Below are 23,947 nucleotides of genomic sequence, written 5' to 3' on the forward strand. Positions count from 1 at the left end.
CAATATCGTACGGCCAGAACATCATAGCCGAGCCATCATCCATCACCCCAGCAGCATCGTCTCGCACCTAATCATCCACCGGAATGGGATCATACCATTGGCCTTTCGAGCCGACTGGTCCCTTTCTCTTTCCCTTCAACTCTGTCTGCGCCTTATCCTTCGCTTGCGTCTTCGCCTCCCGCTTCTCCTTCGACTCCCTCTTCCTCTTCTTCTTAGGCCGAGAGAGAAGCATTGACTGGCTGGTAGATTCCCCAACCTTTACATTCACCTCGTCCGCATCGTCAGCGTCATCTGCCTTGCGCTTTTTGCTGGTCCTCTTGGGTGCTTGGTCTTGCTTTGCCGTAGCTTTCGACGAAGGGCGATCCTTTGCACGAGCGCTGGAAAGCTTTCGACAGATACCACGGTGAGGCTTGTTACACGTGCTACAGCGTGTGACCAGCGATATATCTCGACAGGGTCCCATGTGCCGTTTGCCACACGTGCTGCATACACAGGGTCGACAGGATCCAATGTGTCGTTCGCCGCACTTGCTGCATAGAGGCCAGCACTCGCCGAAGTGTCTTCCTTTGCACGTCTTACACAAAGGCCAACACTTACCGAAGTGTTTTGTCTGGCACCTCTCACACCACTGATCTTGGCTCTTAGTCTTGGCTTGAGGTACAGACGATGATGCATTGGTGATAGAGACCTCAGATCTTACTGGCTGCTTTCCCGCTGCTCGCAAGGATCTTCGAACGGCAACGGACTGAGCTCCAACAGGAGGCAGGGGTTTGCCATTCGAATGCAAGCTCGGAGTTCCAAGTTCAGTCGGAGCCACTTGCTTCTGGCTCTCGGTGGACCCTGGAGTCTTGGTCACACCTCTGTAAGAAGATCTGGCGTCGAGGGCTGGCTTGGCAAAGGAATGATTGATGCATATTGATGGGCCAGACAATGGTGTCTGCTGTCCGACTCGTCCAGTCTCAGACTGCGAAGGCCTTACGCTATCAACTGGAATGCTTAAGCGGATAGGCATTCTTTTCGGGGCTTGTGATGGACCCGATTTAGGGGCATGCGTTTGAGTGACAGCATTGCGAGTGCTAGTGGTGTCGATGAGAGTTGTTCGCGATGGATGTACCGTACCGGTAGCGCATAGAGCGTTCGACACAGAAAGAGGTATGCCGGATAAGCGGGTGTCTACAGCCTTTGGTTGTTGAGGTGGTGATGCTCGAGGTGCTGGACCGAAGGAAGCTTCTCCAAAGCGAATAGGGGCTTTACCTTTAGTTCTAGACAGTCCACTAGGAACTGTCATATGTGCAGCAGGAGCAGGGACTGGTTGAAGAGTATGGTTGGCAGAACTTTCGGATCCTGATGCAGCGGCTGGACCATCGGGTACTGGACGAGAACCATCAGACGGATGAGGAAGCGGCTTACGCAAACCACCGTTAGGTCCTTCAGGCGCATTTGGCGGTGGAAGGTTGTCTGGCCATCCCGTTTGGTTGACAGGGTTGGCAGCAGAAGGCAATCCTGGATCTGGCTGCTCTGCGATGTTACGGGCTGCGTCGCCCCTAGACCGAGCGCTTGTCGGATATACAACCCACTTGAACTCTTCATAAGGTCTTTTGTCTGCGTTGAAGGCTGTTCTCGCCAGTCAGAGACTCCTGAGATTGTAATTCCAGCAGGAGAGAAAAGCTTACCGTATGGAGCCAATTTCCAGCAACGTTCATTGCAATACTTCCATATAGCCCTCAGCTGGAAATTTGTGTGACGGACTCTTGCCGGCCATATCTCAAGTCGGACTTCTGGCAGGCGAATTTGGTATTCTTGTTGCCTAGAACCCTGGTTGCCCTTTCAGGATCACGTTGGATCCACTCTGTCAGAGGGTAAACATGTCTCAGCTCCTCGAAAGTCTGTTTTGTCAGTTGGATGCGCGGTAGCGGAAGACCATGGAGAACACACCTCTTCTGTTGGACTATCATAGCCTCCTGCTGTCACCTGCCAATAAGGTAATGAATCGGGTCGCCTCACAGCCATCTTCGACGCGTTAAAAACTGTGCATTACTTGATGAAAGGACTGTACGGTTTGCTGTGGTGATTGAAGAGTGAAGGGAAAGATGTGATGGGCGCAGGGCAACAAAGAACAGTAGCATGCGCAGAGTGTCGCGTTGTGGCAGGCGCGAAGAAGATTGCTTACACACGCAGACGGAGGAACTCAAAGTTGCCAACCTTTTTCGAAAGATCGCACGACTGGACCAGCCAAGGAAACCGGGACCCAGAGGTAACCTATTTGGGAACACTCCTAATATCTACCGAGTTTAAAGCAACTGTATCCGGCCTCTCGTGCAATGATCAAGTTCAAGCTACGTGACGGGCAAGTCGAAGATCTTGTGGAGCTCGAAAGGATACAAATCCATCTATCACATACCTTGTCTACCTGACCACTATTGAACATACAAATAATTGTGAAAACACTAGTTGTGATACATCGTACAAGCCACGTCCCCACAAAGGCATCCAAGAGATTGCCTAGTTGCGCATTGTGACCCTCCCGTTGACCAGAAGCGGTCTCTTGCGTCGTGGATCCTTCGATGGTTTGACAACCCTATCGCCATTCACAGCACGACTCAATACCTGTGGTCGAGGACCGCCAGGAATAGCAGTGGGAGAAGTAGGAGGTACAGGATACTGTTGTGGTCGAGCAGTACTAGCTCGCACTCCTCCAGCAATGCGGCGACCTCCGTCCTGCGACCTGTGTACTCTGTCCAGATGTCCGTTAGACTGAGAGCTTTCTCCAGTCTTGAATCCGACGTTCCCCTCGTTATTGAATGTGGTCCTTTTGCCTTTATCAAATGTGGGTTTCCCTCCACTTCTAGAAGAGTCGCCACCAGCATCGGGCATACTGACATCAACACCGATGTTGTTCCTAAGCCCAAGTTCAGCTCCGGCCGAAGAGCGGGGAGATTGAGGATGACTCCCGACAGTAACGGTAGATGCATTCAACATGCTAGAGAGCTCTTGCGTATGGTTCTGATCCGGGAAGTATTGCTCCGTAGGTTGATCTCGAGATGTTGAGAGTCTTGGTCCCGAAGAGCAGGCTACTACAGCCACGGCCTTTGTGCGAGATCTACTCGCCGCATCCCTCGTGATCACCTCCGTCGAGACAAGCGTGTTGCGTGGGCCTTCGGGGCTTGTAGAAGGCGATGTACCATTGACTTCAGAAAGCGGAACAGGGGCTGGACGGCGTGGTGACCGGGGTCGTGTACGCGCCTGGGCTTCGAAGGCCTCGAGAGCTTCCAGATGGATTCTCGTCTGTGTCTGGAGGACTACAACTTCTTTCATACCCGCAGTGAAGTTTGTTAAGATGCTGGCCATTTGCTCTTCCATTTTCTCTTCCATTTTCTGCAGTGACACAGCCATTTCACTGATTAATTGTAATGCATCTCGGCTGTGCAGTGTTGAGTCACCCAGCATGGAAGGAAGGGCGTACGAAACTTGTTGCGCCATGGTAGAGGAGAGGAATATTCCCTATTGATACCGGATAAACCAGAGAGATGTCAAGGCGATAGGCTTGGGAGTGGTTGGACAGAAGCAGGTCTCGCACGGTGAAGTTAAGCACGAAAATCTCAGAAGCCATGATTCTGTGATCTGACATAGTGGCGGGACACGCATCGCCGTCGCTTTGTGTTAAGCGAATCTGGGAACATATGCGGTGAACACGCTCTCGTCTCGAATGGAGTTCGAAGTGGAGTTGGTAGGCGAAGATCATGGAGTTGCAGTGGCCCCTGACTCGGTTTCCGCACCTGATCAAGCGAACCCGGGTCCAAGCTTACAGGGTCTCTTCTCACGCGAGAACTCGAACATACAGACGCGACATCAACACAGCACCTGTGTTGAAAGAAGGTCCCAAGTAGCGGCATGTGCGTTCTATGGACCGCGATGGTATTGGGAAGTTGTTGGCGGCACGAAGTCCAGATATCGTAGCTATAACGCAAAGCGTAAAAACATTGTCCAAGCTCTTAGCCTCTGAGCTGAGGACCCGCTCGACATCACAGTCTGCGAATATATATTGAAGCGACATACCGCGAGTGCCGGCCCCCAGCCACCTCGAATCAAGATCAATGATCTCTCGAGAGATTCATTATGACTCTATTGGTGCGGTGATCTGTGAGGAAGAGCAGGTGGACACACACACTGAAACTCGGACTCAGCAACGAGTGGAAGTCCGGATCTTGCAACATTCCTGTTTGGAGGTAGCCAAGTCGTCGATAACTCAAACAGAGACCTTACTGACCTTCCAAACAGTCCAGAAAGCACAATGTACGGACATGCCATTCTGCGAAGGAATTCAAACGGGGTGCCTTTAGAATGCGTGATTCCCAAACCGGGCTATGAAGGGCCGAGAGGTGGGACACCCCATCTTGCACAAATCAAGGAGTCAGGCCGTACGTTCGTCCCAACGTTCACAAGAGTCCGGAGAGGATCCAAAAGTTATGTCGAGCCACGGGTCGACTATTGCTCGACAGCTTCTCAATTCAAGGCAGTGCGTGACGGACTTGTCAAGCACCCAACTTGGGAACGGTTGGATCTTCAGGCTTTGCTGAAAATACAGTATGCGCAGCATCCAAAAATTCGCCATCTCTATGCTGGATACGCGTTCCAGCGAAACGGTACACCTAAATCAGAGTATGCGGAGCCTTTGGCCATATATGCAAGATTGCATCCAGAGTTGGTGGCCGAACACAAGGCCAAGCGCCTGCGCGAAGAAAAGCGACGAAAAGACTTGAGACTCGACTCCAGCGCGAGAACAAATGCGAGAACAAACAAAAATGTCTTGCCACCCTCCAGTCTACACCCACGCGCAGTTGGCTCAAGAGCAGTTGTGGCTGTACAGAGACAAAACATTGTCTCAGCAGAGACAGACGATGAGGACATATCTGACACCGAGGACGAGAAACCAGCGCGAGGTAGAGATCGAGAGGATCGAGAGCCGTCTGAGAATCGTGGAGAATTATCATGGATGGCAAAACTTGATGAGGGCCGCGAGTTCAGAGAATCGCTCAAGGAGCGTCGGCAAATGGCACAGGATAGTTTGTGTCGACGGGGGCCGAGTCCTGATTCGCAACGGACGAGACTGAGATGTTGACGTGCAAAAATCGAGGCTGAGGGTTGGCAGGATGGAAAGACGAGGACAGGTGCAGTATGTAAGAGAAGCATTATTGTATTGTTGTTATGGTTGTATTTACAAGTTCCAAACAACGACACGACCGTCGACGCCGCTGGTGCTGATCTGTCTGACCGCATCAGGAGAACCCGAGTATGCGCGGACAGTGCTGATAGAGTTCTGGTGGACGGTCTTGAGCTGAGTGTCGTCGATGGTTTTGCCGCGGAGGTCCATCTGTCTAAACATGTTGAGAGCAGACTCATCGCGCTGGTTGGCCGCACCAGACTTTGAGGTGCTGTCAAGGGATCCGACAAGCGACCATCCGGATGCCGAGCCCGAGAAATGGAAAGGTTCGCAGTCCTAGAAGGAGGTTAGGAAACGACATGGTAGACAATGAGAGCTGCTCCTTCTTACATAGCCGGCACAAACAATCTCGCCTTCAGCGATCCAGAGGAGATCGGCAAAGGGAAGGACTTGAGTGCTGATGTTGATGACTGCATGAGGAGGCTGGCCTTCTCCAGCAGGGTAAGCAACAGTCATAGTCGAGTCGTGACTGACGAAGGCGACTGCATCTCCAGAAGGGCTGAAGGCAACACTCTTGACCCAACCTGCATATTGTTAGCTTCTTGTCTGCTTTGCAACAGATGGACGTGAGAAGTTGTCATACCGGCAGTCTGGTTCAAGAACTCTCCACAGATGGTGTTGAAGGGCAAACGCTCACCCCAAACCGAGGGAGCCGGTCTCTCGTCGACGCCCTTGATGAAGGCACTGAGAACACGTGCATGGCCGTCGGTGCTGCCCAGAGCGACTAAGACACTGTTGGGGTGCCAGGCGACGCTGGTGACGGTGCTGCGAAGGGGCTTCTTCAGGTGCTTGGACACCCACCAGTCGTTCTCTTCCTCAAAGTAGCAGACGGCAGCAACCCTGGCACCGCTACCGACGGCGAACTTTGCCTCGTTAGGAGACCATCGCACACATGTAGCGGCTCTGTTGATGCGGAGGAGGACGAGAGTAGGGCGCCAGGAGCCGTTAGAGGGTTCCCAGACGTATGCGTTGCGGTCCTGAGAGCAGGTGACAATCTTGCCCGAGTTAGGAGCAATGTCAACGCCGGTGATGAGCTTGTCGTGACCGCGTAGCTCGTCGTTCAGGGCAAAGCGGGAGCCATTGGACGAGTACAGCTCGACCGTGTTGTCTCTAGCGACAGCGAGCGTCTTGCGGTCGGCCGAGAAAGAGTGGTCGGCGATGGGGTGATGGAAGAGGTGGTGGACTTGAGGAGCGGCCATGGCGGATGGAAAGACAGGAGTCTCTCTCTACTGTCTCTGTTGTGTGGTATAGCAGAGGAGGGAGGGTGTTTGGAGCTCGGCAGGAGGCAGTGACGACGACCGCGGGGGAGTTGGCGCATTGGCCGCTCTCGAAGCCCGGTCGCTCCTGCTGCGCTTCGCGACGCCAACAGGTCTCTTCTGCTTGGTACTTTTTTGTGTCGTTCGACCACGTCCTGCCCAAACCACATCAAACACTCCAATCGCCTTGTCGCGTTACCACCAGATGGCTTCTAAGACTGCTGCTCCGGCAAATGGCATCCGCCCCAGTCACACCCTGTACTGCTCAAACTTGCCCGACAAGCTCCAAAAGGATGACTTGAAGCGCGCTCTGTACATGCTCTTCTCCGTCTATGGCTCCATCCTCGACATCGTCGCCATGAAGACCTCGAAAATGCGCGGCCAAGCCCACGTCTTGTTCCGCGACGTCTCATCCAGCACACAAGCCATGAGAGCTCTACAAGGCTTCGAGTTCTTTGGCAAGGAGATGGTATGATTGTCTGCGGCGCTACTCCCTGCATGATCGCATTAAGCTAACTTGCGCGCCAGAGAATCACATACTCGGCGACAAAGTCTGACACACTTGCCAAACTCGACGGCACTTACAAACAGCCTCCTCCTCCTGAAGCCCCTGCCGCAGCACAGCCAAACAGTCTCCAGCAGTCAATCTTCTCAGGTGCTCCAGGCGCCTCTACTGCTCCTGGGGCCACTGCCCCGCTAGCTCCGCCTCCAACAATCGACCCGGCTGCCAGTGTCCCTGCCCAAACAGCTGGTGTGAAGCGACCCAGGGACGAAAGCGATGACGGAAAAGAGGAAGAAGCTCCTATGGATATGGACGATGAAGCCATGGAAGAGAGCGACGATGAATAGACGGCTCCAATCATGCACGGTGCAATTCTGTGCTCGAAACACTCAGACCAACACTCGCTCCAACAATCCCTAGCCAAACAAGCATATAATCCCGGAGATGGACATCTACAGATGGTGTGGCACACATGGCATCTGCAGTGCGACAAGGATGTACAAAGTATGCCGGCAATCCTGTCAAAGGATGGTCCTGCCAGTACAAGGTCAGCTGGAGAAGCTGGTTCTACAGGATCGACAATTACCGTCATAGATAAAGCACCCATGACCCCTACTTCGCGCATCACGTCTCGAAAGTGGAGTGGCACAACAAGGTCAAAGAAACGAGAGAGAGGAAGCGGAGGGCTGACGGTCATGTATACCACGGGTACTCTGTAGCTGGGGGACAGCAAGATGTCATAATGTACAGTGACAAACGAATCGTCTTGAGAGCTTTTGATGATGGCTTCTTCGTCGTGGTCCTCTGGTGTATCGAGACCCGGGTCAAGGTGTTCCTGACAATCGGCGTTAAGTTCCGAAGCTGCAGCCAAGCGCCGGGTGATGCGCAGGCATGCGAATTCAGCAGTGGGCACAGCGCCATCGGGCAGGAGAGGTTGGATATGGTCGCAAGCTTTGACAAACTCGTCGACTGTGAGGAAGGGAAAGTCAGACACCTTGTCCATTGCAGACGGACGTATATCATGCAAGACAGGGCAGATGGCCGTGGATTTGCAGCCAAAAGCGAGAACGATCGAAGGCCTCGATAAAGTTATCCGGGGCTTGCTTGGCGATTCCATCATAGTTTAGTCGCCAACTGCAGAGCCAAAAGGTACGAGCTGCATTGGTCAGACTCTTAGCACTCTCTCCGTCGACGGCCGCTCTGCTTGGATTGCTCCTGCTTCTATTCATTTGCGTATCCATACTCTTTCCTTCAGCTCGTTTCCCTCTACCGTTGTATCTCATTGCATCTTCTCGCTTCGCATCCCACGACTCAGCATCCGGCCATGGCCCCTTCTGCGGACGAGAACCAGACTCCACTAAAGAGAGCGAGGGTGTGTTGACCCGCCGTGTTTATCCTCTAGCTTTCGACGCTCTTGCTTACACCAATTGTCAGGCTTCGACGGATGAGATCGACAATGATTCACAGAAGAAAGCCCGCTTCGTCCAACCCACCCATCTGCCATCGCCAGACACGCGCATAGCTTCGAACTCGACCGAGGGCCAGTTGTCGGCTTCTTCTGGTGCCTCGCAACCATCCGAGAAGCACGCATCTTCTCCCTCCGTTACCGCTGGCCTACATTCGCCTCCATCCGACACCCAACCCTACAGCCAGTTCTTGCCGCCGCCACCCATCAGCTATGAGGTCGAAGACGAGGAAGCCGAGGGCGTCTGGGGATACCTTGTACCGCTTGATGGAGTTTCCGAGCCTCTAGTCCTGAGACGCCGTGCAGCTTGTCCCGTCCCCCAAACAAAGGTTGGCCGCACCGATGGTAAGAGTGCTGTGTCACGCGACGAGTATCTCAACCAAGAAGAGTCCTACGAAAAGGAAAAGGCAGAGAAGGGAATCCCCGCTGGTGGCTATCTAATAGGAAGACATCCCGAGTGTGGTCAGTGTAATTTCTCACCCAGAAAAGACGACGGACTGACAATGAATGACCAGATCGTATCGTCAAAACACCCACTGTCAGCAATCGCCATTGTCTGCTGTTTTGTGAAAACAAGAACAGCGACCAGATTGCTGTCGTCGAGGATCTTTCGGGCAACGGCACCTACGTCAACAATGCTATTGTGGGTCGAAACAAGCGACGTGATCTTTATGATGGCGATGAACTGTCCATATTGGATGTAGCTCGCTTTATCTTCAGATACCCCAGCATACGCGACACTAACGGCTTCCGTCAACAATACTCGATTCAGGGGCAGCTTGGAAAAGGCCATTTCGCGACAGTCTACTTGTGCACCGAGAAGTGCAGCGGTGCTCGCTATGCCGTCAAGAAGTTCGAGAAGCGACGAACGACCACCAACTCCCAGGCCGCTGAGGAGAGGAGTAGAGTTGATGGCTTGCAGCAGGAAATTGGTGTTTTGATGGGAGTCTCGCATCCCAACGTTCTCTGCCTCAAGGATACATTTGATGAGAGCGACGGCGTGTACTTGGTCCTCGAACTCGCCCCTGAGGGCGAACTCTTCAATTGGATTGTCGCCAAACACAAGCTGAGCGAACCCGAAACCAGGAAGATTTTTGTGCAGCTTTTCCAAGGCATCAAGTATCTGGTATGTTGTGATCCGAGTGATTCCTGAAATTCCATCACTGACAATCGCCTTGCAGCATGAACGCAACATTGTCCATCGTGACATCAAACCGGAAAACATACTTCTCATCGACCGTGATCTGAACATCAAAATCGCCGACTTTGGGCTGGCCAAAATCATTGGAGAAGAGTCGTTCACATCCACTCTTTGCGGCACACCTTCATATGTCGCGCCCGAGATTCTGGAGCAGGGCAACCGTCGCAGATACACACGAGCAGTCGATGTATGGTCTTTGGGTGTTGTTCTGTACATCTGCTTGTGTGGGTTCCCGCCGTTCAGCGACGAGCTCTACTCACGAGAGAACCCGTACACGCTTAGCCAGCAGATCAGAGCGGGTCGCTTCGATTACCCAAGTCCTTACTGGGACAGCGTCGGTGACCCGGCTCTCGATCTGATCGATAAGATGCTTACAGTGGACGTTGAAAAGAGAATCACGATAGATGAATGTCTCGAGCATCCTTGGACTACTGGGCGTACGGAAGGACATATGAGTTTCGGAGCAAGCATGGAGAGCACAGATGGCCTGACAGGAGAGATGGGCAAGTTGGACTTCTCTAAGCGAAAGCCCGTCCGTGAGAGAACATTGCTAAGCTCGATCAACGACGCAACGTTCTTCAAGACGCAAGCGACAGAGAAGGATGACCGAGACATCAAGATTTGGGAGCAAAACAAGGATCAAGACAAGAAGACAAACGTCAAGGAGGCACCGGCGCACCAAAGAAATCTCGACGAATTTATCAAGATGGGAGGCAAAGGAGATGAAACGCTTTACGGAGATGAAGAGATTGCAAAAGAGAAGGCCAAGGCAGGAAAGACCAAGGCATAACGCATAGAAGAAAGACAATGGTACGATGATTGTTCATGAAAACCTATGGAGAAAAAAAAGTGGCATGTTTTGATGGTACAGACGAGATAAGGGCATGATGACCTTCAAGGCAGGTCATCGTACGTGGATTGAGTGGTGGCTGGCGCTCGCTGGCCAAGGGGCGGGCTGCGGAGGCTCGGGAGGAGATGATCAGACCATAATTTCAGGGACGGGGACAACAATAATAATTACCAAAGTCAAAGCCGCCCAAGACGGCGACTTGATCCTCTTCTTCAAACCTCAGCAACACACAATGGGAATCCTGGCCACTGTTACTGACGCCGTTTCGGTGCATCTGGGCGACAAGCCAATCTGGCTCGCCGTCTCCATCGTCGCCGCCGCGACTTTCGCCCTCGCCATTGTCCTCAATGTCCTCTCGCAACTGCTGCCCGTCCGTCGCAAGGGTTCCGAGCCGCCCCTCGTCTTCCACTGGGTGCCCTTCATTGGCAGCACCATCACCTACGGAATTGACCCCTACAAGTTCTTCTTCAATTGCCGCGAACAGGTTTGTTGCTCTGTCCCACCAGCCTTGCCCCAACCCTCTCGACTGACTCTCTTGCTCGCAGTATGGCGATGTCTTCACCTTCATCTTGCTCGGCAAGAAGACAACTGTCTGTCTCGGTACCAAGGGCAACGACTTCATCCTGAACGGCAAGCTCAAGGATGTCAACGCCGAAGAAATCTACAGCCCCCTGACCACTCCCGTCTTCGGCACCGACGTCGTCTACGACTGCCCCAACTCCAAGCTCATGGAGCAGAAGAAGTTTGTCAAGTTCGGCTTGACCACCGACGCTCTCCGCTCATACGTATCTGTCATCTCCGCCGAAACAAAGGACTTCTTCTCAAACTCCAACTGGTTCAAGGGCGATGCCGGCCAGCTCAACGTCTCCAAGGCCATGGCCGAGTTGACAATCTACACTGCCAGTCGTTCGCTCCAGGGCAAGGAAGTCCGCGCCAAGTTCGACAGCACCTTCGCCGACCTATACCACGATCTCGACATGGGCTTCACCCCTATCAACTTCATGCTTCCCTGGGCCCCTCTCCCCCAAAACCGCAAGCGCGACGCTGCTCAACGCAAGATGACCGAGACCTACATGGAGATTATCAAGGCTAGACGTGACAGCGGCAAGACTGAGCCTGAAGACGGCGAGACCGACATGATCTGGAACCTGATGAACTGCGAATACAAGACTGGCCAGATGATTCCTGACAAGGAGATCGCCCACATGATGATTGCTCTGCTCATGGCTGGCCAGCACAGCTCCTCCGCCTCCATCTCATGGATTCTTCTCCGTTTGGCTTCTCGTCCTGACATCGCCGAGGAATTGCTTGCCGAACAAAAGGCCGTTCTTGGAGCCGACTTGCCCGCTTTGACCTTTGAAGATCTCTCCCGCCTGCCTCTGCACTCTCAAGTCGTCAAGGAGACTCTGCGTCTTCACAGCCCTATTCACAGCATCATGCGCGCCGTCAAGTCGCCTATGCCCGTAGAAGGCACTCCCTACGTCATCCCTACCACTCACGTCCTGCTCGCTGCTCCTGGCGTTACATCCAAGTGCTCCGAGTACTTCCCCGAGCCTAGCCTCTGGGAGCCGCATCGCTGGGATGCCGAGGCCAGCGACAAGTACACAAGCCTCAAGCCTGTCATGGCCGTCAACGCCGAAGACGACGAGAAGACTGATTACGGTTATGGCTTGGTGTCCAAGGGTGCCAGCTCACCTTATCTTCCTTTCGGTGCTGGCAGACATCGTTGCATTGGCGAGCAGTTTGCCTACGTGCAGCTACAGACCATTCTAGTGACCATGGTGCAATCTTTCAAATTCCGCAACCTCGACGGTCGCAAGGGTGTTGTTGACACTGACTACTCGGTATGTTTCAATGTTTGTGCGAAGTCTTCTGAATAATGCCTGTACTAACTCGTGTTTGCAGTCTCTGTTCTCGCGCCCATTGTCACCGGCCTCAATTCACTACGAGAAGAGAGTTAACGAAAAGGCATAGACAACATAGAAGGTCTTAGATTTGTACAGCTTTGTAATTCACGGCATGGCGATAGAGGATAACGTTTTATGGATAAGCATCAATATCCCCCAGGTGTGCATCTTTGGCACCCAATGCATTTTTAATTTCAGTTCTGGTTTCTTCTTTCCCACATCTGTTGCCTCTCGATTCTACAAGTCACCCAAGCCGTTGGACTGACCAGTACTGACAAATGCCGATGCTTGGTTTCGTTGAGTGAACTGCGCAGAGAAAAATGCTTGCTAAAAGCTCGGATCCGGGCGAACAGGAAAAGTTTGGTCTAATTTGCGACGACAAAACTTTTGTCTTTTCCTCTTCTTCACCCTCAGCAAGACAAATCGACGGTCGACACATATTTGAGCTTGATAACCCAACCATCCAGCGTCCTTATCACTGACGATTACTTCACAAGAAGAAGATTGTTACATCTGGCCGGCGTGCTCAAGTGGTGCGCCGGACCGTCTCGAAAGGAGGGGGCGGCGGTACTTTGTAATCATATACCTACAGACTGTAGAAGTTGTTATTAATCCCTGTGACGCAGCGGCTAGCGTGTCGTTCTTATAATTGCTCCAGCGGAGCAGATTATGCAGTTATGCGAAAGTCGCGAGTTCGAATCTCGCTAGGGATACTTTTTGTCTTTTTGACTGATGTCCCCCGTGGCAACATAGCCTTTGCTTTTGCACCTCCTGGCGGAGAGAGACACTGTCATCGCTTAAGGTATTCTCTCACAACTCTCGCATCTACGACATTTGGTGGGAGATCAGGAATGTCGTCTCTGACGTGCTTCAAGACGTGAGACAGGCTTCATTCAGCTTTGAAGCCTTTGGTATCCGTCATTGAAGAAGTTCTTACTCACATGCACGTAGTTGCGGGAAGAATTGATTGCCAGTCTTATCTGTTGACAAGTAACACGTGCTTCTGCAAGGTTGATAGACGGATTGTATGACGGGCATCCGCGTGAGACCGGCAGGCTGCGATGTCATTTGCAACATGGATGGGGAGGCAACAGCGACGCTTTGAAAACTTGCAAGCTGTCTCTCTCATTGAAACAACACATTTCATGTACACCACTGCTGCCTGGACTATGGGCATTATTTAAAGGGATACAAACGGACAATTGCAATTGAACCAACATATCGCGACCGCAATCCGTCGGCTTGAGCAGCGAGACCGGAGTTAGAAGCATCGGAGCTCCACGTGATTTTTCAGCAAAAGATACGGCAACCCCTCATAGACTCATCCGAACGAGTCTCGATCGCATCCATTCACCCAGAACTTCGTTTCCCACCCATACACGACCAATCGTGCCTCTGCATTTTTGCTTTTCGAACCCCGATCAACTCTGTCACAACGGCGTCTTCCAGGCAAACAAGACTCGCTCTCATCGCCCGTCACACACCCACCACGCCGCCACCACCCCGCCGTCTGTTCGGCGCAAAGCCGCGACTGTCGCAAAGACCGCTTCTCGTGGCCAACACTCTTCGCCAATTCTACCACCAATTCACGACCAACTCCTTCGCCCAATTCACCCAATCTCAATCGTTCCGAGTCTTCCGGGATCGCCGCCACTACCACACACTCTCCAATCTACTCGCCATGTCCTCTGCCCCCAACGGAACCATGACCATGAACGAATACACATTCCCGACCGAACGCTTGCAATCACAACTCAGAGACCCGTCGAGGACGCCACTGGTACTCGTGGCTTGCGGTTCCTTCAGCCCCATCACCTTCCTGCATCTGAGAATGTTTGAAATGGCCGCCGACTACGCCCGCTTCAACACGAATTTCGAGGTTGTTGGTGCTTATATCAGTGCTGTCGGTGATGCATACAAGAAGAGTGGCCTCGTCAAGGCCGAGCATAGAATCAACATGTGCAGTCTAGCAGTTGAGCAGAGCAGCTGGATCAGTGGTATGTGTTGACAGCCGCGATGACTTCTGGATCATTGAGTATCTGACTTTAATCCTGTAGTGGACCCATGGGAGGCTCTTCACGAAGACTACCTCGAGACAGCAAAGGTCCTCGACCACTTCGAGCACGAAATCAACACGGTCCGTGGACCATTCAACACTCCGGAAGGCCCTAAGAAGGCCAAGATTGCATTGCTTGCTGGTGCAGACTTGATCCAAACAATGTCTGCACCTGGTGTTTGGGCACCCAAGGATATTGACTACATTTTGAGCAACTTTGGCGCTTTCATCATCGAGGTACGCTGCTACCACATCCAACCTTGTAATGACCGAAGTTTAACACACATAAACAGAGAGCCGGCACAGATATTGACGAAGCCTTGTCAACGCTGCAACAATGGAAGGACAATATTCATGTTGTACAGCAGCTGGTGCAAAACGACATTTCTAGCACAAAGATCCGCCTGTTCCGCAAACGCGACATGAGCATCCGCTACTTGGTGCCCGAGCCCGTGGTAAAATACATTGAAGAACAAGGGCTGTACGATGAGGACGGTGCCAGCAGCACGCACGAGGCGCAGAACTCGAAGAAGGCTGGCGAGAGCGCAGGCGCTTCCTCGCAGAACGTGTAATAATTCATGGTTTGGGCTCGGTGTTTCCTTTTGCAAAGACCCAACATACACACACTTTCAACGCTTTCTCTCCCTGACCTTGAACTTGACGCCCTCCTTGTTGACACCTCCGACGGTGTTGTTCATGCGTGCCCGTTGGTGCTCGAGTTGGCTCAGGGCGGCAGACAGGTCGCGCTCGCGGTCTTTGAGGGCGCCGAGTTGGTTCTGCAGCACTTCCTGAGCGCGTCTCTTCTTCCGTCGCTGCCTGATCTCCTCTTTTGAAAGACCCTTGGTGTCGCTGTCCTCATCCTCGCTCTTGCCGTCCTCACTGCCGCTGCCTTCTCCGCCGATACCGTCCAAATCGTCGAGTCCATCAAGGTCGTCCAGGTCTGCAAGGTCGTCGAGATCCAGATCCATGTCCTCATCGTCGTCGAAGTCCGACTGCTGTGCACTGATCTCCTCGACCTCCTCGCCATTGTCATCAAACACCTTCCTCTTGCTCACACCACTCGCGTCAACACCCGTCGCCGTCAACACCGCCTGTCTCTCAATCTTTTCCCTGGCACGGCGCGTCTGTTGCAGCACCGTCTGTAGGTATCCTGCATCCTGTGTCTTGAGAAGCTTCACCACATCCATGTTCATGGGTGTCTGGGAGCCATTGTCTTTTCCTCTGACCGATTGCTGCACTCCTTTTTTTGTGGTCCGCGAGATCATGCCAAAGGCGAATTCGTCCGGATTGCGCTGAGCGACCTTTTCGCGGAGGACTTTGAGGCGGCGTTTCTTTTCATTGTGGTCTTTTGCTCGGAGGGAGTAGTCCTGTTTTTGAGGTAGTTGGGTTAGCAATGAAATCGTTCATTTCTTACTTGAATCGAATTCGTTGTGGATTTTGCGGTTCGTGGGGTGGATGTGATACAGAAGGGGTGCGAAGTAGAAACGAACCTTGTGCTTTTCCAAGAGACCCCATTTCTGGCGTTCGAGCGGTTGGGCGCGCTCCTTGTGGTTGCGCCTCTGGACTGCGTTGCGCATCGACGACATGATGGCGGATGTTTCTAGTGGTTTGTCCCTTTCGCTTCCTCTCTTTTTCCTTTTGCTGGCGGCGTGTTGTGGACGGATAGATAGTGTACTCTCAGATTTACGAGAAGAACGTATTCGTGGCGGGAAAGATGAGTGGTGTGAGAAGAGAGTCAGTCGGTGGAAAAAAGTTCTGGATGGAAAGTTGAGGGCTCGGGCGCCGGGAGAGAAGCAAAGCGGAGGCAGTCAAACGCTTGGCGGTGTCTCGCTGGTGGCTGAAGATTGCAAGTGTCTGTTGGTGACCCTGTCTTTCCAGTCCCGAACATGATCACAGTGACGATGGATCGCACATTTTTTGTTGGAACTAGCTTATAGACGAGACAAGGAGTGGTGGACATGGTACAAGTGGCCATTTCATTGGTAGCTCTACAGGATGTGATGTTCATGACGATTGTCCTTCTTCGTATCATCGAGTCTGATGCACTCTTCGCAGCTGCGCGTCTGCTACTAGGCAAGACTCAAGGACAGCAGCAGAGAATTTACATCTCGAAGGGTGCTTCGATTCGGTTGGCTGCATCTGAGCCGTTTAGCGGCAGTTAGCCTGCGTAGACCTCTTGATTCTTCGACGCGAAGTCGGTGATATATCTTTCGGCCTGCCTCAGCTTTGCATCCCGAATAGACGCGGAAATTGACATCTTCATGACTTGCGAAGCAGGCTGGAGAAAGTCGAGGCGAGACAATAACGTGCGTGGATGCAGCATCAGAGCAATGGTCAACAGACTTTGCATTCGCTCTGGTCTTGTGAGCTGGACGTGAGGCGCGTGCCTAGCTTTGGCGTATGCTTGCTTCCATTGTCGAGCAAAGGAAGTCATTGGTGGTATTAAGTCTTCGACAGGTAAGCTGTGTTCACAAATCCGGATCGATATGCTGTTTGAACTTCCTGTTCGCACGGTCGGCAGGTCTGTTCTCGAACTGTGTTCCATGAAGTTCAAAGACGAAGGGTCTTCGCGATTCGACCATCTGACTATCACCATCGTCGTCTTGTTCGGCAAAGGGTACTTCGAACCTGAAGACGGTGTACTCCTTGGGCACAGCTGTTGGATGTCAGCAAAGAGGCATAAGTCTTGGAGAACGAAGGCAACATACTCTTGAGCTCATTCTTGGGCGTGATGATCTCCATGGTGAACTTTGTATCCTTGACAACGATTCCCTTGATGCCTACTCTTCCCACACAGCGACACCTGACGACATCAACCATCGCACCGTGATAGTCCGCACTAGCCAACAAAGGTCCCACCGCAGCAGCATTCACGTATCTTGACTTTTCCATGCCCAGGATCTCTCGCATATATGCACACCACAACTTCCAGATGGGCACATAGATGTCGAATTTGCGCTGTTCCTTTGGTATATCATAGACACCGAGTTCTCGTTTTTGCTTTGCGGTCAGAGGACGAGGTTTCTTTGATTTGCGATTTGCCCTTGCTTTTTCTAGTCGTGCTTTTTGTCGTTGGGAGCGCACATTTTGGGCAGGGTCAGGAGAGGAGGGTCGGAGGAGTAGAGGTCGATTTTGGACCTTTTCGCGGAAGATCTGGGCGGCGGTGGTGGATTCGTGGGCGCGGGCGAGGAGAGACTGAGCGGGATGCTCTTTTTCTGGCGGCGGCATGATTGTGTAGGTTGTAGCAGTCAGAGGCAGAAGTGGTCGCAGAAAGATGTGGATGTGGATGGATCCAAGCTTGGCAGAGCATCATCAAGGTGGTTGGTTTTGCGACTTTTTGTTCCTGAATTCCTACCAACTCATCATCACATTACATCAGCCATGGCTCCATCGACTCCTGACCTGTCGACCAAATATGCAGTCCTGCAGTTGAGTGTCATATCTTCGAGCAGCATATCCAATCGGACCACGTCTCTGATCAACCACATCAAATCAATACCAGCCGACAACAAACCTGCTCTTGTCGCTCTCCATGCCAAAGCTGCTGTGGCCAACAAACTCATCAGCATTGTCGAAATTGCAAAAAGAGAGCTGAAAGACAATGATCAAAAAGTCTATCAATATAATATTCTTGGCTCTGAGCTCATTCAGTCTACGCCTGCCCCCAAGGACGCTGTTGACCAAGATGCCATGAGCGACAACGAGCCCGCGTTTGAAAAGACTGAAGGGAAACATGCCGTTCGAAACGTGCCTACCATGACTATCTATCTGAGTCTTGCCTCCGTCAAGGAACTCAAGCAAGCTTATGGGTACTTACATCTGTCCACCACGTCTCCTGCATGCCATGCTGACATATCGTTCTGTAGCGAGCAGATCAACTAATCTGTAAATCACAGCTACACGACTAAACCCAAAGAGCACACTATTGTCTTCCTCGACATCTCCAGATCGGTGTTGTGACTATTCACGGCTGGATACTGGCATTACCTTCGAAGAACGACTGCAATGCTCATAATCAGCTGCCTCGAATATCATGGTCCTAGATTCCTCGCCCTTATTTCGTTCTCGCCGAATTTATCCCTCCTCTGCTGGGACCTCCTGGCTCAATCGTAATCCAAGCCTCCGATGGGCCATCCATCTGCATCCTTTTCTCCTGTGGGCGACTCCGACTCGGATACCGCTCCTGCCTGCGTCTCATTGTCAGTCTCGCCTCCGTCTCCCGACTCCTCAATCTCGCCCTCTGAATCCTCGGCTCCAGTTTCTTCCTTCGTTCCTTGTTCAGCCGTGCCGGGAATCTTGCGGTCGCATGGATCAGCTTCATGCACCACTTTAGTGAGTCGTCTGAAGAGATTATTCATGAGCTCCCATCGACTATTCATCGCTGCCGAGACGGATGTAAACTCCAGATGGCACACGCCCTGCTTGTCTCTGTATGCGTCGAGCACGTTGCCATACTTGAGCCCGCGCGGACAAGTGGTTTCGCAGAGATCCTTCAATGAGACGTTCTCATGCAAGCCGTGAATGGCCAAGCAGCGTGTGATGCCGTTGTACATCATGTCATCGGCCAGGTATCCGTTGACGGGGTAGGTCGGTGTCTTGAGGATACTGAACTTCGGCTCGACCCTGTCCTTCACTGATCTCACGAACTCACGAGCGTCCTTGGCTTGCAAGAACGTGATCATCATCGTCTTGCTGTTGATGGTTGGCGCAATGTTCATCAATCCAGTTTTCATCGATTGGACCTTGACGACCATGCCTCCTGAGACCATGCGCATCACATCTGTCTCTGACTTGTTCTTGGGGATGTCCGTGACAAGAACTGTGCGAAGCGTGTCCTCGCTAGGGGCAGGATCAAACATGACCAGTGCTTGGTTCTGTCGGAGCTCTGCTGCACGCTTTTGCTTTGCCTCTTCGAGCTGCTCCTCAGTCAGAGATTCCTTGCGCTCCTCGACCACAGTTTCTTCAGATATCTCATCATCCTCAGTGAACTGCATCAGATTTTCTTCCACCTCTGGCTTGATGACTCTCTTTCCTAGTGCAGCCCATCTGGATGCGTTGAGAGACGGTCCTGTGGGCGTCTGATTCTTGTAGCGGTGTGACAAGCTCTTGAGCGTAAGGAAGTCTGGCGTCTTTGCGACTTGTTCGCCGAAGTCTTGAGAGGGTTGTGCAACACTGCCGTTGCTCGGGAGCATGTTCTCGCTGCAGATGTCACCGCTGTTTTCGAAAGTGAGAAGTGTACCTTCCTTCTCCTTGCCAGTGTTCGCTACCTCGTGTTTGGCGTCATTCTGCTTTAAGAAGGCGAGACATTTGGCTCTGAATGTCTGTTCGGAACCAGGACCGATAGGAGTAGGGCGTGTCTTGCAGGGTACCAGAGAAGGCGAATGCACAGAATTCACTGGCATATCTTCATCATCACAAGTGATGAGATCGTCCTCCTGAACCTTCTGTTTTCCAGTCTGCTCTCTGCCTCCATTGCCTCCTGGTCCTGCATGCTGCCCGGTCTCTGGTCGAGTCCTGGATCCAACATCGCGATCAAATCTCTCGAGTCTTCTGCCGCGGTGTTCGATGGTTTCTCTGAAGGCTGGTGTGGCAGATCTTTGATCACGTCTGGCAAGCTGTTGGGCCATGTGAGTGATGCATTGTTGTGCCAATGCATGTTGCTCCCTCTCTATTCTCAATTCGGTCTCCAGTGTCGCTAGTCTTCTGATCATCTCCATGGTGTCGGCCATGTGAGTATCTCGTGCCGTGTTGGCCATGTTGATGGAAGGAAGTTGTGTCGGTGTTAGAACTTGAGAAGGAGCGTGTCGAGGGCCGAAAGAGAAGGGAGGATGTTGAGGATAGAAGGAGGAAGGGAGAGGTTGAGGACGAGATGTGTGTTGAGAAGAGAAGGTAGAGGGTGGTAGCTGCCACATGTTGGTTATATAGATAAGAGAGAAAGAGACGTGTGATAGAAAGCAAAATTCCGGCTCTGAGATGTGAGAAGGGTGAGTGGTGTGAAGTGCCGCAAGTGCCAGAGGGGTGGTACTTGGGATCGATACTGAGGCTAGCAAGAAGCACTGAAGTCGCTCTTGCCTACTTCAACACTGAAGTGATGGTATACAGAGAGACGAAAGTGAGCCAACCCTAACCCAACCGTATGTTGGAGAGCCTCAAATCATCACGATAACTTGTACAACTCTTTCGCTCATGATAGATATTGATATAGTAGGAAGTTAACAACAAGAATATATCTCGCATAACCTCATCATGCCTTTATCGGGTATCTGAAGCTTTACATTGTCATCTCAGGTTCATACGATGGCTATTAGTTCATGTTGTTTCAAGTCAGGAGTCGATGTCTGGCTACTACAGCACGTGAAGTGTGGTAAACAGGCTAAGCACCGACATGATTCCGTACTCCCTGGGTACTCGGGTTTTGTTGTCCTCATACAGAGCTCATAGTTATGAACGAGATCGTCTCGATCTTCACACTACTTTTGGAGATGTGCAACAAAGTTATCCGCGAACAGGTATCACGAGAGTCAATACGATGGTCATCATTTGTCTGGTGCTAGATCCAGGTCTACGATCGTGTGAGCCTTCAAGCCACAAATGTATTGTTGTCGGGAGGAATGTCACTACAAGTCCAGGGGACAAACTTCAGAACTCAGCTTATGAAGTTGTGATGGGTTGTGAGAAGAGATGATGAACCCGGTGGTGACGAGATGGTCCATGAGACTTTAAGAAACAGCGAATATCCTATATCATGTCTCTTGCGTTCAAAGCACATGTCAGTTGAACAATTTTAGCGATCTCCCGAACAGAGTCGACTCTTTGGATATTCTAGTTGTCTCCCTGATTTTGCGAGTTTTCCCCGAGAAGTCTCATCTGGTACCACTTGCCAGTGGTGATTCGTAAATGTCCATGTCGAAGTAATATCACTGTCCAACGATCCAGACTCCTCTGCTTCTGCAAAGTTTCGAGGTTCTAGATCTGCCGCGAGGACAGCGCGTAAGTTACTCGAAGCAGAGCTTCCCCTGTCGATGGTCAGCTTTCGTCAGTTGCATGAATGAAAGTTGGATGTCAAATAATCAACCACTGCATACCAACAACGGCAAGAACCCCGATCTCGGCCAATGATACCCCGCACCCCCAGCATTTTTCTCCACCACCCCAGTCCTTAGCTCGACGCCTCCCTTGGCTTTCATCAAGCCCTTTTGCAAACCTTCTGAGATGATAAGCAAACACAAGCCATGCCACTCGAAAAGGCGCGGAGAAAAGTTGTCCAAGGCGTGTAATAAGCTCAACGTCATACCGTTCATCCTCAGCCATGGCACGTTGTCTCGTCAATGATAGCGTCTGATTGGGTGAGAGACAACGTGCAAGGGAGACTCGATTGGACAAAAGCAAAACGTATATAAAGGATGATCACATGAAAGCATGTATCTTTCCCGGCTGGAGGGATCGTCGGTTATCTGTGATCATAGCCTGACCCGTCGCTCGAGTACATAGCTACCATCGTCCGCTCATGCTTGATCTTTCCTTTTGGATTTCTGGTTTCTTGTGTCACCTATCTGCTTGCAGAGGAATTCTAGCAACAATGTCGCAGTCACCTATGGAAGAAAAAGTTGGGGTCTCCAAGCTCGAGACTGTTAATACTGGCGACTATGATCCTGATGCTGGACTCAGCGATGAAGAGAGAGCAAGAATAGTAATGTCCTTCCTGTTCCACAATCATACTCAAGCCAGGTCAACTGACCATGTACGACAATAGGACAAAGCTCTCGTCCGAAAACTCGACTTCAAACTCATCCCATGGGTCAGTGTTACTGTTCGCTCCTTGCGCCTTCGCACCATGGCTTATGCAGTAACAGCTCTCGTTCCTATACCTCATCTCCTTCCTCGATCGAACAAACATCGGCAATGCCAAAGTCGACGGCTTGGCCAAAGACCTCCATCTCACGCCTGGCCAATACAACGCAACACTCTCTATTTTTTTCGTCTCATACTCGGTCTTTGAGCCCTTGACCAACGTCTTGCTTAAGAAATGGAGACCTAGTGTCTTTCTTCCCGTCATCATGTTAGTCGCATTCCCTAGAGCCTTTCGAGTTCTGGCACTAATTAGACTTGAAAATACAGGACACTCTGGGGTGTAGTCATGGTAACCATGGGATTATGCCACAACTTCGCTGGCCTTGCTACTGCACGCTGGTGGCTAGGTTTTGCAGAGGCAGGACTCTTCCCTGGTGTTAACTACTATCTGTCGTGTTGGTACAAGCGCAAGGAACTTGGTATCAGAGCAGCCATCTTCTTCTCGGCGGCAGCACTGGCAGGATCATTCGGTGGACTCTTGGCAGCTGGAATCGCTCAGATGAAGGGAGTTGGAGGCAAGCCAGGTTGGGTAAGAAAGACTGAGAAAAGCAACATCCTGAAGCTTCATGCTAACAAACTCTGGATCTAGGCTTGGATCTTCATTCTTGAAGGCTTGGTCACCGTAGTCGTTGGCATTGTTTCTTACTGGATGGTCCACGATTTCCCCGACGAGGCAACTTTCCTCTCTGTCGATGACCGCGCCAGAGTAATCAGAAGACTCAAAGAAGACCAGCAAGCAAGTGCCGAACATGAGGTATCCCCATCCCCTCATCCAACCCAACTTTCCTCGATACTGATAAAACTCAATAGGAATTCAAAATGACCTACTTCTGGCAAAGCATCTCGGACTGGAAAACCTGGTGTTTCGCAGTCATCTACATGGGAGCCGACGGCGCACTCTACGCCTTCTCTCTCTTCCTGCCCACCATCATCAACGCACTCGGCTACAGCGGTACAACAGCAAACTTGCTTTCCGTACCTCCCTACGCCTGCGCTGCTGTATTTACTGTCGTCATCGGTGCTATCGCGGACAGAACGCAAAAGAGAGGGTTGATCAATGTGTTTGTGTCGCTGATCGGAATCGTGGGCTTTGTCATGTTGATCGCGAGTCAAAACCCGCATGTCAAGTATGCGGGCACTTTCTTGGGTGCTCTGGGCATTTATCCGTAAGTTTCTTGAAATGGTGTGTCTCTTTGGAAAGGGTAAATACTGATTGACTTCATATGTAGTCTCATCAGTAACAGTGTCACCTGGTGCTCCAACAACGTCGAAGGAGCCTACAAAAGAGGTGTCACAATCGGCATCGTCATCGGATGGGGTAACTTACAAGGCGTCGTGAGCTCAAATATCTACAGAGCTAGGGACAAGCCAAAATTCTACCTCGGTCACGGAGTAGTGTTGGCATACCTGTCTCTCTTCCTGTTCTGCGGCAGCTTGATGACACACCTCTTACTCAAGGCCGAGAACAAGAAGAGACAAGCAGGCAAGCGCGATCACTGGGTCGAGGGCAAGGACGACGCAGAGATCAGAATGTTGGGAGACAAGAGACCCGACTTCCTCTACGTCACGTAAAGTAGAAAGTGCCCGAATGACCAGAAGGCAGAGAGCGCTTCTACCTGCTTTCAATCTCAGATTGGT

The 23,947-nt window shown here is 51.7% G+C and overlaps 13 protein-coding genes across 13 annotated transcripts; 7 read left to right on the forward strand and 6 right to left on the reverse strand.

Moving 5' to 3' along the window:
• Positions 1-67: 67 nt before the first annotated feature.
• M436DRAFT_61100 (uncharacterized protein) lies at positions 68-3,628 on the reverse strand (the record flags this gene model as incomplete). Its single annotated transcript, XM_013574800.1, has 8 exons — positions 68-422; positions 491-530; positions 598-1,614; positions 1,674-1,807; positions 2,171-2,259; positions 2,402-2,578; positions 2,608-3,375; positions 3,464-3,628. 8 exons carry the CDS (start codon positions 3,626-3,628, stop codon positions 68-70), a joined length of 2,745 nt encoding a protein of 914 aa, XP_013430254.1.
• A 663-nt stretch (positions 3,629-4,291) lies between these two features.
• M436DRAFT_61101 (uncharacterized protein) lies at positions 4,292-5,119 on the forward strand (the record flags this gene model as incomplete). The annotated part of the gene is made up of 1 exon (XM_013574801.1): positions 4,292-5,119. One exon carries the CDS (start codon positions 4,292-4,294, stop codon positions 5,117-5,119), a length of 828 nt encoding a protein of 275 aa, XP_013430255.1.
• Positions 5,120-5,215: 96 nt separating this feature from the next.
• M436DRAFT_61102 (actin-related protein 2/3 complex, subunit 1) lies at positions 5,216-6,420 on the reverse strand (the record flags this gene model as incomplete). The annotated part of the gene is made up of 3 exons (XM_013574802.1): positions 5,216-5,497; positions 5,552-5,745; positions 5,805-6,420. 3 exons carry the CDS (start codon positions 6,418-6,420, stop codon positions 5,216-5,218), a joined length of 1,092 nt encoding a protein of 363 aa, XP_013430256.1.
• A 301-nt stretch (positions 6,421-6,721) lies between these two features.
• Positions 6,722-7,326, forward strand: M436DRAFT_9712 (RNA-binding domain-containing protein; the record flags this gene model as incomplete). The annotated part of the gene is made up of 2 exons (XM_013574462.2): positions 6,722-6,946; positions 7,006-7,326. Coding segments are annotated over 2 exons (546 nt in total), but the record flags the coding sequence as incomplete, so codon positions are not given.
• Positions 7,327-7,336: 10 nt separating this feature from the next.
• On the reverse strand, positions 7,337-7,982 carry M436DRAFT_70211 (uncharacterized protein; the record flags this gene model as incomplete). The annotated part of the gene is made up of 2 exons (XM_013574908.1): positions 7,337-7,513; positions 7,566-7,982. 2 exons carry the CDS (start codon positions 7,980-7,982, stop codon positions 7,337-7,339), a joined length of 594 nt encoding a protein of 197 aa, XP_013430362.1.
• Positions 7,983-8,303: 321 nt separating this feature from the next.
• Positions 8,304-10,435, forward strand: M436DRAFT_39318 (Pkinase-domain-containing protein; the record flags this gene model as incomplete). The annotated part of the gene is made up of 4 exons (XM_013574529.1): positions 8,304-8,351; positions 8,414-8,906; positions 8,960-9,570; positions 9,626-10,435. 4 exons carry the CDS (start codon positions 8,304-8,306, stop codon positions 10,433-10,435), a joined length of 1,962 nt encoding a protein of 653 aa, XP_013429983.1.
• Positions 10,436-10,727: 292 nt separating this feature from the next.
• Positions 10,728-12,469, forward strand: M436DRAFT_39708 (14-alpha sterol demethylase Cyp51B; the record flags this gene model as incomplete). Its single annotated transcript, XM_013574598.1, has 3 exons — positions 10,728-10,979; positions 11,041-12,339; positions 12,401-12,469. 3 exons carry the CDS (start codon positions 10,728-10,730, stop codon positions 12,467-12,469), a joined length of 1,620 nt encoding a protein of 539 aa, XP_013430052.1.
• Positions 12,470-14,083: 1,614 nt separating this feature from the next.
• M436DRAFT_39245 (Nucleotidylyl transferase) lies at positions 14,084-15,030 on the forward strand (the record flags this gene model as incomplete). The annotated part of the gene is made up of 3 exons (XM_013574519.1): positions 14,084-14,399; positions 14,460-14,695; positions 14,752-15,030. The coding sequence occupies 3 exons, from the start codon at positions 14,084-14,086 to the stop codon at positions 15,028-15,030; spliced, it is 831 nt and encodes a 276-aa protein (XP_013429973.1).
• A 57-nt stretch (positions 15,031-15,087) lies between these two features.
• Positions 15,088-16,044, reverse strand: M436DRAFT_70215 (U3 small nucleolar RNA-associated protein 11; the record flags this gene model as incomplete). Its single annotated transcript, XM_013574909.1, has 2 exons — positions 15,088-15,825; positions 15,949-16,044. The coding sequence occupies 2 exons, from the start codon at positions 16,042-16,044 to the stop codon at positions 15,088-15,090; spliced, it is 834 nt and encodes a 277-aa protein (XP_013430363.1).
• An 882-nt stretch (positions 16,045-16,926) lies between these two features.
• M436DRAFT_39703 (RNase P/MRP, p29 subunit) lies at positions 16,927-17,686 on the reverse strand (the record flags this gene model as incomplete). The annotated part of the gene is made up of 2 exons (XM_013574597.1): positions 16,927-17,114; positions 17,167-17,686. 2 exons carry the CDS (start codon positions 17,684-17,686, stop codon positions 16,927-16,929), a joined length of 708 nt encoding a protein of 235 aa, XP_013430051.1.
• A 153-nt stretch (positions 17,687-17,839) lies between these two features.
• On the forward strand, positions 17,840-18,340 carry M436DRAFT_79070 (uncharacterized protein; the record flags this gene model as incomplete). The annotated part of the gene is made up of 2 exons (XM_013574993.1): positions 17,840-18,267; positions 18,325-18,340. The coding sequence occupies 2 exons, from the start codon at positions 17,840-17,842 to the stop codon at positions 18,338-18,340; spliced, it is 444 nt and encodes a 147-aa protein (XP_013430447.1).
• Positions 18,341-18,561: 221 nt separating this feature from the next.
• M436DRAFT_40720 (uncharacterized protein) lies at positions 18,562-20,214 on the reverse strand (the record flags this gene model as incomplete). The annotated part of the gene is made up of 1 exon (XM_013574782.1): positions 18,562-20,214. One exon carries the CDS (start codon positions 20,212-20,214, stop codon positions 18,562-18,564), a length of 1,653 nt encoding a protein of 550 aa, XP_013430236.1.
• Positions 20,215-21,767: 1,553 nt separating this feature from the next.
• Positions 21,768-23,881, forward strand: M436DRAFT_70219 (MFS nicotinic acid transporter-like protein Tna1; the record flags this gene model as incomplete). The annotated part of the gene is made up of 8 exons (XM_013574910.1): positions 21,768-21,774; positions 22,060-22,148; positions 22,212-22,256; positions 22,312-22,517; positions 22,577-22,838; positions 22,899-23,063; positions 23,120-23,475; positions 23,539-23,881. The coding sequence occupies 8 exons, from the start codon at positions 21,768-21,770 to the stop codon at positions 23,879-23,881; spliced, it is 1,473 nt and encodes a 490-aa protein (XP_013430364.1).
• Positions 23,882-23,947: the final 66 nt, after the last annotated feature.

The sequence above is a fragment of the Aureobasidium namibiae genome, assembly GCF_000721765.1.
Source record: "Aureobasidium namibiae CBS 147.97 unplaced genomic scaffold scaffold_3, whole genome shotgun sequence".
In the NCBI taxonomy this organism is placed as follows: Eukaryota; Fungi; Ascomycota; class Dothideomycetes; order Dothideales; family Saccotheciaceae; genus Aureobasidium; species Aureobasidium namibiae.